This window comes from Protopterus annectens, chromosome 14.part0 (assembly GCF_019279795.1).
Source record: "Protopterus annectens isolate FY-2018-M chromosome 14.part0, PAN1.0, whole genome shotgun sequence".
Lineage (NCBI taxonomy): Eukaryota > Metazoa > Chordata > Ceratodontiformes > Protopteridae > Protopterus > Protopterus annectens.
The window spans coordinates 1119714760-1119727918 of NC_056748.1; the positions used below are offsets into that span (position 1 = coordinate 1119714760).

The 13159-nt window shown below is 38.5% G+C and overlaps 2 protein-coding genes across 2 annotated transcripts in view; one reads left to right on the forward strand and one right to left on the reverse strand.

Annotated features, from left to right (window-relative positions):
* CRTAC1 (cartilage acidic protein 1) overlaps nucleotides 1–1792 on the forward strand; it is a 2772383-nt gene extending 2770591 nt beyond the window's left edge. The window contains exon 15 of the mRNA XM_044056906.1: nucleotides 1372–1792. Coding sequence (XP_043912841.1) covers nucleotides 1372–1376 — 5 coding nt within the window. The 3' untranslated portion in view covers nucleotides 1377–1792. The remainder of the gene's footprint in view (nucleotides 1–1371) is intronic.
* The window catches only part of GOLGA7B (golgin A7 family member B), a 521039-nt gene that overhangs the window by 177724 nt on the left and 330156 nt on the right, over nucleotides 1–13159 (reverse strand). The gene's annotated exons all lie outside the window — the stretch shown is intronic.

A 13159-nucleotide genomic window follows, 5' to 3' on the forward strand; every position in this document is an offset into this window, starting at 1 on the left:
TTACAGGCAAGATTTAGGTCCCAGGTTTGAGTGCTCCTGGTGCTGTGTATATAATGCATTTGCAATAGGTCCATTAGGGCTGGTCAGGAATAGATTGGCTATAGGCATATGTAGTATATGATTCTTAAGCTTCCACTAAACTACTACTTGGCAAAGTAGTAACTCACCTGGTACAACATACCAGCAATACAATTAGATGAAAAAAAAAATATATAAGCATTTTTGGCAGAGGGGGAAGACCCCCCCCCCCCCTGCACACCCATGTGGGATATGCCACGCACCCCATACACAAACACTTATGCAGACCAACTCAGGGGGTTGTACAAACTCAAAAAGGAAGTCTAAGTAAAATAGTGAATTGCTTTCAGCGTGCACTTAGAAAATTCTCCAAGAGTGATTTTCACTAGAAGACAGGTACCGGAGAATGTCTTCTTCTTCTTTCGGCCTTTCCCAGTTAGGGGTCGCCACAGCGGATCACCTGTCTGCTCATGACTGACAGTAGAGTTTTACAGTATTGAGTTGCCAACCCGGCACCCAACCTTCCACAGAAGGCACACACATGCACACACTCACAACTAGGGCCAATTTAGAGTGTCCAATTCACCTACAGCATGTTTTTGGGATGTGGGAGGAAACCCATGTGACCACAGGGAGGACATGCAGACTCCACACAGAAGGCACCCCACCCGAGCATCGAACCGGAGAACCTCTTGCTGTGAGGTGACAACGCTAACTGCTACACCACCGGGGCTGCCCCTCAGGTACCATAGAATGTAATATCAGTGAAATGATCTTAAACAGATACAGCTCCTCAATTTTCTTAATCACATTACCTACAACTCCTGTTGAAAGCAGAACACTCCTGTTAAAACTTTGGTTAAAACTTTTTGCCATAACAATTTTAGCTAAGAAAAGAAAACAAAGAGGACTAAATACTCTGTCATTACAAGAGACGAGAGTGAACTTAAACAATATTTACAAACTAAAAATGATAAGCAGAACAAATTAAGCAGGAGATCCAACAATTTAAATGGAATAAAATACTGTCCCATGTTTATTCTATTGAGAATAGAGTGCATGAGGAGAAGTGGAGGGATTCATGGGGGGATTCACACTGTGTTTGAACACCATTTGCTAGTCTGATCTGGTATATAGGCAGACCTACTTAGTGCATAGTTACATATGTAGTAACTTGCAGCTTCTATTCTAGATCAACAAGTAAAGAATTGATGTCTCTAAATATTATATCTTAAACAGTTTATCTACTACACTATAATATTATACTGTATTATATTTCAAACATGTAAGTCATTGTAATCTTTGTTGAACATAGTTTGCTGCTTAACTGTAATTTCTTTCTTCCTTTCTCAGTCTAGGCTTTTTATGTCTCCATATTTCAACATTCCTGTCAAAAGTTCCAGTACAAAATACAATATTCATTACTATGGACCATATTGGCAGTGGCTAGAAAGACCATAGCGAAAAATTGGATCTCAAAATATCCTCCTCCATTTTGTAAGTTTACTAATACACTAAAAGATGTATGTCATCTACATATAAAAACCACAATTTCTAGAACAACTAGAAAGACATATGAACATCATTTGTGGGTTAATGTGCAAAATTTTTGGAAAAGAACCTCCTTCATAAATGTAATTGACTTTCTTCTGTGAAATAAGCTGCAAACTGAGGATTACAGTGTATTCTAAAGTATAAATGCTGGATGTCTTTGTATATACTTTAGTTTATATGATTTTGTTAATTTTATATTCATATTTAAATGTGACAAATGAAAATTATTAATTCTTAAATTTGTAATTATTATCTTATACAATTTGTTGTGACTGCTTATAAGTTTGTTATAATCAAAATCAATAAAATTGTTTAAAAAAACAAGTTCCAGTACAAATGCTGGCTTACTGTCTACTCAAGAATATTTTAAGTAAAAGATTATAGAACACTGTCTGTTTTCTGCACCCCCCCCCCCCCAAAAACTGGCAAACGTGTTCTGGTTCATAATTCATCTCTCCCTCCCTTGTGTGGTACTAAAGGGTCTTTCAGTGCATTCAGCAAAGGTCAAGACAGAAGACACATTGCAAAACGCAATGGCAGATGGTTGTGAAACAGTTAAATGCAGAAGCCATAGTCACATAAATAATTCTGCAACAGCAGAGAAACCACCATTCACTTTAAAGCCATTGTACCTGAAACAGCGATAGAGTCACGCATTATGCTGCAGGGTTTAGAGTTTATTAACATTAATTGCTTGGAAACACCAAGCATCACTTATAACCCTGGAACTGGATACTATGACTAAATGCCAGAAGCATAAAAGAAGTAAAATGGAAATAAACAACAAGGCACATGAATCAATTCCTCTTAACACAAGCAGTAGCTCAGAATATTTAACATCCTAAGCTTGTCAGGGTACATCAGCTTTGTTAGTTTAACCTGAGTGACGGATTTATTACAGTCTTGAATTACAAAAGATTTCAAGTTCTTTTCATTTACAAAAAGCCTACAATGATACTGCAAACAAGACTGCTTGTAAAGAACAATGTAACAAGTACAGTTATGACTGCCTCTATTTTCATGGAAAGCATGTTTTCATTCAGTAAGCTAAGCAGGTAAACAAAAGCTCTTATTTCTTGATTAGCATGGAAGATGAAGCATAACATTCTTAAACACTAATTCACATTTACAAGAGTGTGTCAGATGTCTTGAAATGCAAACGTCGAAGCTTGATGTTGGCTACAAAGAAATAATAAACGTAAGTATGCTCCTAGAAATATGAAGATAAAGATCACTACACCTTCGTATTTGTATCTTCTGTTCTTTATCTGCTTCTTTCAAACTCTAAATGCTGTTTCCATGTACTAATAAAAATATTTTCTCAAGTCTGTCAACACTGATTTGATGGACTAATAAAAAATATTTTTGCAACTTTGCAAATAATAATTATTTTATTTATTTATTTATTATTTATTTTACATTTGTTGACCGGGTTAGTCCAACTGGATACATATCCATTTTCAGTGGAGACCCGGGGAGAAAAGCTCCAAAGCACAGAGGTACATAAAAAATATAAAAATATAGTGACATAAGCTAGGAAATTGAGACAGGCAACATTAAAAATACAAAAATATAACAGTAGGTAAAAAGAAAAATTCAATTAGTGATATAAGTTAGTAAAGATGAGTAATTAGGGCTTAATAGTGGACCCTTAAGTTAAGGGCTGGATGGAGGCCTATGTAGGCCGGGTTGAGTTGGGAGCCTGAGCTATTAGTCTGGATTAGAGCATGGACATAGCCATTGAGATTTTAATAGAGTTCGAAGTTGTATTTTGAATTGGTGGAGAGTGGGTATAAGTCTAAGGTTGTTGGGGAGAGCATTCCAGTTTTTGCCAATGGAATTGGCGTACAGTGCATCACCACCGAGTTAGTAGATTTAATAGTTAATACTTGAATACTTTTGGATGACCTTAGGGATGTTAGATTAGAGTAGGGGTAAGTATATTGTTCAGTGAGGAGTTTTTTCAGGGTGTTTTATGATTTTGAATGCCTCTGTAAGTTGGTTAAATTTGAGGATGTTGGGCAATTCTAGCCATCCCAGTGTTTTTAGATTTAGGCAGTGATGGGTGCGGTAGGGTAGTCCGTAATGAATCTAGCTATGTGGTTATAGGTAGTGGATAGTTTATTAAGCTCTTTCTTGTGAAGGAAGGAGAATATTGGGGAGGCATAGAGGAGTGTGGGTAGGAGGTGGAGTACGGGCAATGGTTAGTTTGGTGTGGGGGTTAAAATTTCTTTATTTTATACATGGACCCAAGTTTCTTGTTAAGTGATTTAATGGCCTGGTTTACATGGATGTCGAATCTCAGTTTGTGGTCAATTGTCACTCCAAGTAGTTTAGTGTGGGTGACAGGATAAATTTTGGTACCGTTATTAGAGGACACAATGAAGGTTGAGGTGGGGGTATGGGGAGGTTCCGTGCCATAAGAAGTCGCTGGGGAGGGTAGAATAGGAGCAATTTGGTTTTAGTTGGATTAAGTAGGAGTTTTAGATCTGAGAACCATTTTTCGACAATAGAAAAGCAGTTTTGGGTTGTGACTTGGAGTTTGGTGAGAGAGTCGTCCGAGCAGATAAGAGTGGAGTCATCTGCATATTGTATGCAGGTGGCTTTGGGGAGGATAGAGTGTAGACCATTAATAAAGACGGAGAAAAGAAGGGGACCGAGAATAGATCCTTGGGGGACACCGATGTTCGTGGGGAGTAGGTCTGAAATCTTGTTTTGCCACTGTACCGCCTGTTTTCTGCCTGTGAGGTATGCATTAAACCAATTTATGGTAGTTTTGCTAAGATTAAAAGTTTCCAATGTATGGAGCAGCTGGTTGTGGTTGACCATATCGAAGGCTTTCGATAGGTCTAGAAAGAGCGCAGAGGAAATTAGTTTGTTAGTCGGTTGAGGTTAATTGAATCAACAAAGGAGAGGAGAGCCGTGGTTGTGCTATGATGGGGGCGGAAACCGTGTTGGGTGTTGGACAGGAGGTTATTTTGTGTGAGGTGGGTGATGAGTTGCTTGTGAATGCAGCGTTCCAAAATTTTAGATAGGGGAGAGAATGGCTATGGGTCTATAGTTTGTTGTGGCAGTGGATAACCCTCCTTTGTGGAGAGGAATGATATACGAGATTTTCCAGATTGAGGGAATAGAGGCTTCAGCAATTGACGGTTGATTAAGATTGATACAGGGTAGGCTATGGCATCAGAAGCTATTTGTAAGTATTTGGCTGGAAGTAAGTCAGCCGCTAGGGTGGTTGGTTTAAGTTTTTTTAGGTGGGTACGAATGTAGTAGGTGGAGGTGGGTTTTAAATTAAAGGCAGTTTGAGTGGGGTAGGTAGTTGGGGTGGGAGCCACAGGGGGTGAAGTGAGCTGACTAGCAAGGGACTGGATGGTCTCAGTAAAAAAGGAATTAAAGGTGTTAGCTATTTCACTGGGATTTTTGTCCATGAGTGATTCTGGTGTGGGGGTAGTGGATTTGCCTGGATGGAGGAGGTGATTGAAACTTGCCCAGAATTTTTGGGATTATTTTGATATTTGTCTTGTAGGTGACAGAAATATTGTTTTTTGTCAGACATAACGGCAGCTTTGGTTGAGTTTCTAAGCTGAAGAAACTTGATGCGATCTAGAGGGGTTTTAGTGGTTCTCCATTTGTTCCAGGCCTGGTCTCTGAGTTTAATTTTAGTTTTAGAATCATTAGTTAGCCAAGGTGCAATACGTTCCTTAGTTCTAATGAGTCGCTTGGGAGCGTGAGAGTCAAGTATTTTAAGGAAGGTGTCATTAAAGTATGACACGCTCTGATCTAAGGGTAGAGTTTTAGGATGGACCAGTTACAAGCACGGAGGTCAGCAAGGAATTGATCAGGGACAAAATTCTTGCTGTTTCTGACTAATCTGGTGAGGGGGGGGGTTGTAGTTGTGCATTTGTTTTAATAATAAAAGTGATAAGGTGGTCACTAAGGTCGTTAGGGAGGGTCCCTGAGGTATAGTTGGAAGGATTCTTGTTAGTAAGGATCCAGTCTATGATGCTCTCCTTTTGTTGGGCATTTCCAATTCTAGTGGGGGAATGAATAAGTTGGGAAAATCCATGTAAGTTAATGGGGAGTGGATTGAGTTGGGAGGAGTAGAGAGACCAGTCAATGTTAACATCTCCTAAAATAATCGTTTCCTGGGGATAGAAGGTGGAAAGCCAACTCAGAGTTTGTTCAAGGGATTCGGAATTGTTGCCTGGAGGGAGATATATGACTAGGAGATTAATACTTTTTTGGTTGTTTAGGGATAGCTTCAGGGCAAGCAATTCCTGGTTATGGACTTTTGGAGGTTGGAGTGGATTCCTAATGATATTCAAGGAGTTCTTGAACATGACTGCTATTCCACCGCCTTTTTTAGTGGTTCTGTCGGCTCTGAGGATGTTATACCCAGGTGGGATGACTTCCTCATCCTTAGTGCTAGGTTTGAGCCAAGTTTCTGAGAGACACATGATGTCAGAGTGGGTTGCAAGTAGAGCATGCAAGCTGTGTACTTTGTTATTAATACTTCTTAGGTTAAGGTGAAGCATACGTAGGGAGCCTGCTGGACTTATAGCAGTGTTCAGAGGGTTTGGGTCAATGTTAGTGGTGGGGCCTGGGTTAGGGTGGATGTCACCATCTTTTGTTATGGATTTTTTTAAATAATCCAGAAATCTTTGGAGTTTCATTAGAAGTTTAAGATGTCCCTTTATTGAGGATGTTTTCGGGTACCAGAGGGTAGGGTGGATATTGTTGGAGCACACATTAATAGCAGGGTGATGAGAGGGTTGAATGAATTTGGAGGAGTCATGGGAGTGCAGGGAGGTCTGACCATAAGGGAAGTAGGTGCTACCTGGGTCAAGGGTATCATATCTAGTTACCAGATAAGATAAGGTAAGTAGTATTGTTGTGAGGGAGAACATACTAATAGTGATTTTATTCATGTTGAGGGGGGGTAGGTAGTGTTAGCTGTGGGAACTACCTTGCTGCAAGTTGGTGAGTACTGGAGGAAGGAGGAGGGAGGAGGAAGTGACAGTGGGAGGGAAAAGGGGTGGGCGGACTGGGGTAGTAGCCTTTGTATTGAAGACTGGTGGCGAAAGGGAGGAAGTGGTACCGGGTGAGGGACAGTCGAATTGGATGGTGGTAAGGGGGATGGGCTTAGCGTCCAATAAATGAAGAGGTACTGGGGCGGGTGGGAATAGGGGGCAGGGAGGGGCGCGGAGCGAGCCCGAGCGTAGCGAGGGCGAAGCGGAGCGGGGCTTACACCGCAGGGATTTCTTCAGGTTTAAAGGTATTTAACAGCAGGTATAAAAATACTGGTATGTAACAGCAGGTTTAAAAATACTGTTTTTATGATTTTTCAATAAAGTAAGTTCTTTTTGCAGTAGGTACGTGATATAAAACACGTTTAGGCTGGTCGGTGCTTTACCTTGGGCAACTACTAGGTGTTTTGATTTAGAGTCAAACACAGTCTTTTTAGTGCATTCGCACTTGGAGTGTCTTCTCTGGTCGGCGGTAATGAGTTGGGATCCCGCGGGGTGGTATTTAAGCTTGGGGGCTGCCTAAAGTAGAGAAATAAGGAAAGAAGATAACTGACGTTAGTATAAATTAATCTTACTTATGGTAAGAGCCATAGGGAGGCATAAACATAGAATTGCCAGTTTCAGACTATTTTAACACTGGTGCTAAGCACGTTTCCAGCAAATAGGAAATGCTATAAACAAAATCAGCAAGGTTTAAACTGTGGTTGTGCGTACTCAGAAGCAACACGCACTCTTTAAACAGAACACTAAACAGAGTACGGTGCTTAGTTTTATCACTTGTTCAGACCTAAATCTATGTACAAATCAATACTGCAAAGCAGCGACTTCCAACATATAGGAAATGCTGTAAACAAAGATGTAGCAAAGTTTAAACTTTGGTTAAGCGTGCTCCGTGGGCAGCACGCGCTCTTTTAATAGTACACTACACAGAGTACTATGCCCAGTTTTATCACTTGTTCAGACCTAAATCTAAGTAACAGCAAGATTTTAGATGCAGCAGTTCAAAATCAGTTCAAAATAACAGTTACGACAAGTTTACACGCTCGCATTGAGCAGTGTGCTTAGGCAGAAGTCTAAACGCTCAATTAAACATCAGTACAGTGTGATAATTAGGTGCTGTATAGTTGCTCTTTAAAGCGAGCTCTAAATGAGTACAATGACAAAATACAAACAAATGTTCTCAATTTCCCGTTAAAATGGGTAAATGCAGCAAGGTAGGAATTAGTATACAACCTACCCTAATGATGGGAGAAGCGTCCGTGTAGTATACAGATCTAACCCAACACTATTCCTCTAATCAGTCGAGAGGCGGAAATACCACATGGGAGTAATGAAACCTCGGGCTTACACCGCAGGGATTTCTTCAGGTTTAAAGGTATTTAACAGCAGGTATAAAAATACTGGTATGTAACAGCAGGTTTAAAAATACTGTTTTTATGATTTTTCAATAAAGTAAGTTCTTTTTGCAGTAGGTACGTGATATAAAACACGTTTAGGCTGGTCGGTGCTTTACCTTGGGCAACTACTAGGTGTTTTGATTTAGAGTCAAACACAGTCTTTTTAGTGCATTCGCACTTGGAGTGTCTTCTCTGGTCGGCGGTAATGAGTTGGGATCCCGCGGGGTGGTATTTAAGCTTGGGGGCTGCCTAAGAATGTGGTGCTGCGGTAGCGTTGTCGCGTTCGATTGTCAGCTAGAGCGTCTTCAGTGACTGCGTACATTATGAAAAAATCTGTAACTGTTTATGTTTCATTGTTTGGGAGAAAAGTCATATTCCTTGAATTAACTTCTACCACTAACGTCATACTGCTATACCTTTCCTATGAACATGACACATTTTATTAGGTCTTGAGGAACTTGGATGGTACACTGCAGTGAAGGTTTTTCTTGCTTTCCTCTATAATTAAAAATAATCGTGCAACAGAGCTGTTTTATCCATGCCAAAATGTTCATCTCTATTAACTATAATTAATAAATAATTTTGTAGCACTTGTAATAAGACCATAATTAGCTAAGATCTTAATAACCATTATATGATATGATGCATCCAGGTAAGTTAGCAGTTTTAATGCACATGGACAATGCCTCATCAGATTCAGGTATATATAACTCCGGAATGTGCTTTGCAGTATAACAGCAGGCTGCAAAAGTAGTTCTTTACCCAGGAGAAAAAAGGTGACAAAGTTCACATGGCACTAAAATATGTATATCTGTATCTTTGTGTTTATATATAAACATACACATAGAGAGAAAATGGGGCGGATTCTGACAATTGGTTGAAAGTAGCAATTGTGAAATGGGCAAAAAGCTGGTATAGCTGATCAGAAATCAGCTTACCACATATGCCAGTGTTTTGTTGGAGTGAGATCATAGCACAGTGGGGGTCAGGAAATTTGCCCCTTCCCCACTGCTTTGCATTTTTGGAGTTAGTATATATAATTAGCAGGGAGTTTGTCATCCTGCAAAAACATGTTTTAAATTGTTGTTTTTTTAATTAGTTGGTGATCAACAAGTTGTGTTTGATCACTTGCTGTTTGATACATTGAAGTTTCAATGGATAATTTTACAAATATATGACACACAAGCATACACACCTGCCCCACAAATGAAACTTTTGGAATAAACAGTGAGGCAGTAGTTGAAAAATGAGGCTCCTACTTCTGTAAATTACCAGTGAGACCACAGACACACTTGCTCCTTGCTTAATCATACGGGATATCCAGGAGAGACAGTGATGCTCTGTGACTGAAGCAGCACTGATGAAGTTTCTTACCGAATGTGGTATCACTGTTCAAGAGTTCAGCACAGGAAAGAACACCTATCAGGAAAGTAGTAATGTCCGACCATGATGGCAAGTTAGGGGCCAGAGAAAGGATCACAGTGCATCTTTATCAAGAATGCAGAAGTTTGGATGACAAAGTGAATAACTTCAATAACATCTGCGGGTTCTCTAACTGCAGTGGGAATTGAATGAATTTGAATTACAGGAATTAATTCAAGTATAATAAATAAATACAAACAAGGAAAAATAAAAGAGCTTTAGGCTCACTCCCAGCCTTAAATAAAAAAGTGACGTGGCCTTGCAGAAATGAGAAATGGGTCTACCAATATCTCCTTTGCTATGTATGCAGGATAACAAACATTCATTCACAAAACTGATGACTCCAAATCAATATATTCAGTCACTTGCAGTTTAGCAAACAGAGATTCATCAAAAAGCACTTTTAGAAATTACTGCAGATTTGAAATGAAGCTTATGTGGGTTGATGGAGTATATCAGTGGAACAAACATGCATATATTTCACTAGAGTATCTAATGTGCTACTGGAGATTAACACTTTAGTACCATTAAAATTAAGAAATCTCACTAAGGGCAAATAAAACAGCAGGTTTTGGACAAGGTGAGGCATGGATCCAGTACAATCCTATCTTGGTTGCAACAAAAGTAGTAGTTCTGAAAGAATTTTAGAAGCTAGAGTACCTGTTGTGGAATAAAAACAATATTCACTGAGAATCACTATTCAGGAAGTGTCTGCAAGTGGTCTAAGGGATTCTATCCCTTAAAGCAAGTCTTGTGGTGTTTGGGAGTAAAATATATGTTTTAAAGACAGTACAATTGAGGTGGGAAAGAATATATTCTGGTATATAAATACAGAAACAGCCCTGGCAGCTCTGATAAAGAAAAATAATAATTATAAAGGAAGAACGTTGGGCAGAAATTATGGAATATGATGGTACAAGGGAACGGAAAATAATGTGAAAATAACATTGACACAAAACTCATTCAAGAGGAAGAAAACCAGCCAAATAAAGTGCCCTGGCTGAAGATACAACTAACCTGGTGACCAAACAGACGTGTGAAAGGGAATGAATTACAATCACTCTCTTTTAAATGCTCCTGGCTTGTACAATGTTATTTATTGAGGAGCTAAGTACAACAAGTTGCAATCAATTAATAATACCAGAAATTTGAGTTTCAGGCATCCCTTTGTTCAGAAAAATGCATGCTCATGCAAAATCTGTTGTTTAAATAATGTTTTCAGTGAAATAGAGTAATATGTAGGAACAAGACAAAAGAAACAAAGGCAAAACAGCACTAACTCTGCAAAAGGAAGTATGTTGTTAATAAAATATAATGGCAGTAAAGTAGCCTAGGAAGCAAAACATGTGTGGATTGGAGATTTAATGGTAGTTCCAAGGTAGTAACACCATACTTATCCACAAAGGACATAACTATCTGGGTTAATAGGTCATAGTGGTATAACTATTAGGGTGAAATCAGTCTAGGGGACTCTGAAAAGGAGGAGAGGTGAGAGCTACACATCACTGTAAAAATGGGATGAATATGACTGGGGAAGAATAGACTGATGAAAGGTGAGGTTGTGATATATTTTAATAGATACCTGAGGGGAAGATGGTGGGAAAACTTGAACAAGGATGTTAGGAAATGATGGAAAATGGAAATATTACAGAAGATTTAATGGAAGAATAGGATGAAAAATGGATTGATAGATGTAAACAAAGAATTAAGGAGATCACTATGGAAGTAAATACAATTACATAACAGATACAGTGTATCAGAATAATAGTATATGAAGACAAAAATAAAAAAATTGTATTTTTTGTAAGACTTGCATTGACAATGGAGGAGAGCAAACAGGAACAGAAGGTGTAGGGTGAGAAATCATGGGGTGAGGATGTTGGTGCAAGACAAATTTCTTCAAAGTGCGATTTTAAAGATTAGTAGAATGAAATGAACTAGAGTGAATATATTTCCAGCAAAGTTTAAATTATGGGATAAAGTTTCTCTTTGGGAAGTGATGGAAGAATGTGTAACAGATAAGGTAATAATAGTAGAGGATATTCATATATTTTCAGATGAAGACAGGAATCAATACTCAAACCATAAGTCACAGGGAGCTGAGCGAAGATAATTAATGGAGTTATAATGAGGCAAATGTTCTCGTCTATACAAAGTTTATTATCAGAATCTTGAAGCTCATCTTCAGGAGACCATAATATTGAAAGACCCAAACACAGAACACAATATCAAACTCGTGCAGGAACTGTGTTAGCACTGGACCTTGAGTTCACATTTGTAGGGGGTTCTGCATTTAAGATTTTTAGACATTGCAGTCTTCTGTGTTTTGGTCTTTAGATATTATAGTCTCATTATGAGTTTCAAGCTTCCAATAGTAAATCTTGATCTTCAGAAAATAAAGCATACGCACACACACACATGCACACACACACACACACACACACACACACATATATATATATATATATATATATATATATATATATATATATATATATATACACACACACACACACACATATATATGTGTGTATATATATATTCTTTTTTTTTCTGAAGATCAAGATTTATTATTGGAAGCTTGAATATATATACTGTGATTCCCCTGGACTGGCCAAGTAATCAAGGAGCCTCAATCCTCACCACTGGCAACAGTGGGAAATGCACACACTGGGAGAATGATAACTACACACACGGTAAAGTGCAATTTCCCTTAACAGCACACAGAGATCACAATCAGTCTGGGGATGGTTACTCCCTCTTTCTCCAGATCCCCAATAAGACACCCCACTGGCACAACTAAAGGGTTGAGATCTCAGTTGAGTGGCCAAACCAAGATCTCCAGTACCCTCTCTGTCCAATCAGTGCTTTGTGTCCCTGCCCAAGTAACTGACACACAAACTCTTAGCAAAGGGTGTTCAATCTTACTGTGTAATGTTACTATTCATCCAAATAGTAGTCTGACCAAGAGCAAGGCTTTTTAGGAGTGGCCTGTACAGTGTCACCAAATAGATATGCAAGTACTCTAAGAGCTTACATATCTCTAAACACACCAACTGCAATTGAAAGGTTTAAATATATTTAATAATAATTAATAAAAGAACAAGAAAATACTTAGTAAATAATCAGTTACATCAGAGTTCAAAATCACATGAAATATTTAAAACAACATTGCAGGACAGTCTCAAATAAAGAAAACATCTAAGCTATACTTTACTATATTCCTATCTGAATCTAACTAAGAGAGTTACTATGCACCAAAAACTTACTTACAGAACAACAAGCAGGCAGAAGTGATGATGAGTGGATGTTGTCAAGTCAAAGATAAATACAAAATACACCCCCCCCATCATAGAGTTCTTAATTATCAAATACTACTGTTGGGTTAGCTTGGATGCCATCACTTTTTGTCACCCGACTTTAGTTCCCAGGCTAAACCCCCATTTCAGAAACTACCAACATTTAACATCTCTCTGTGAAAATACATAGCCTTTAGATATTTACAACTGCTAGAGGACATAAAACACTTCCAAAACAACACAGAGATTCCCATAGTATAGACATCCTGTCTCCTGTTGACTGAAACTGAAAGATAACTTTTATAACACAATTGTAAAACAATTTAATTTCAACTATTTTCTTGAAGTTTTTTAAGTTAACCCTCTATGTTCTAGTTCCCACTGTTAAAGCATATACAATTACAATAGTTTATATACATTTCTGTTCTATGCCAGCAGG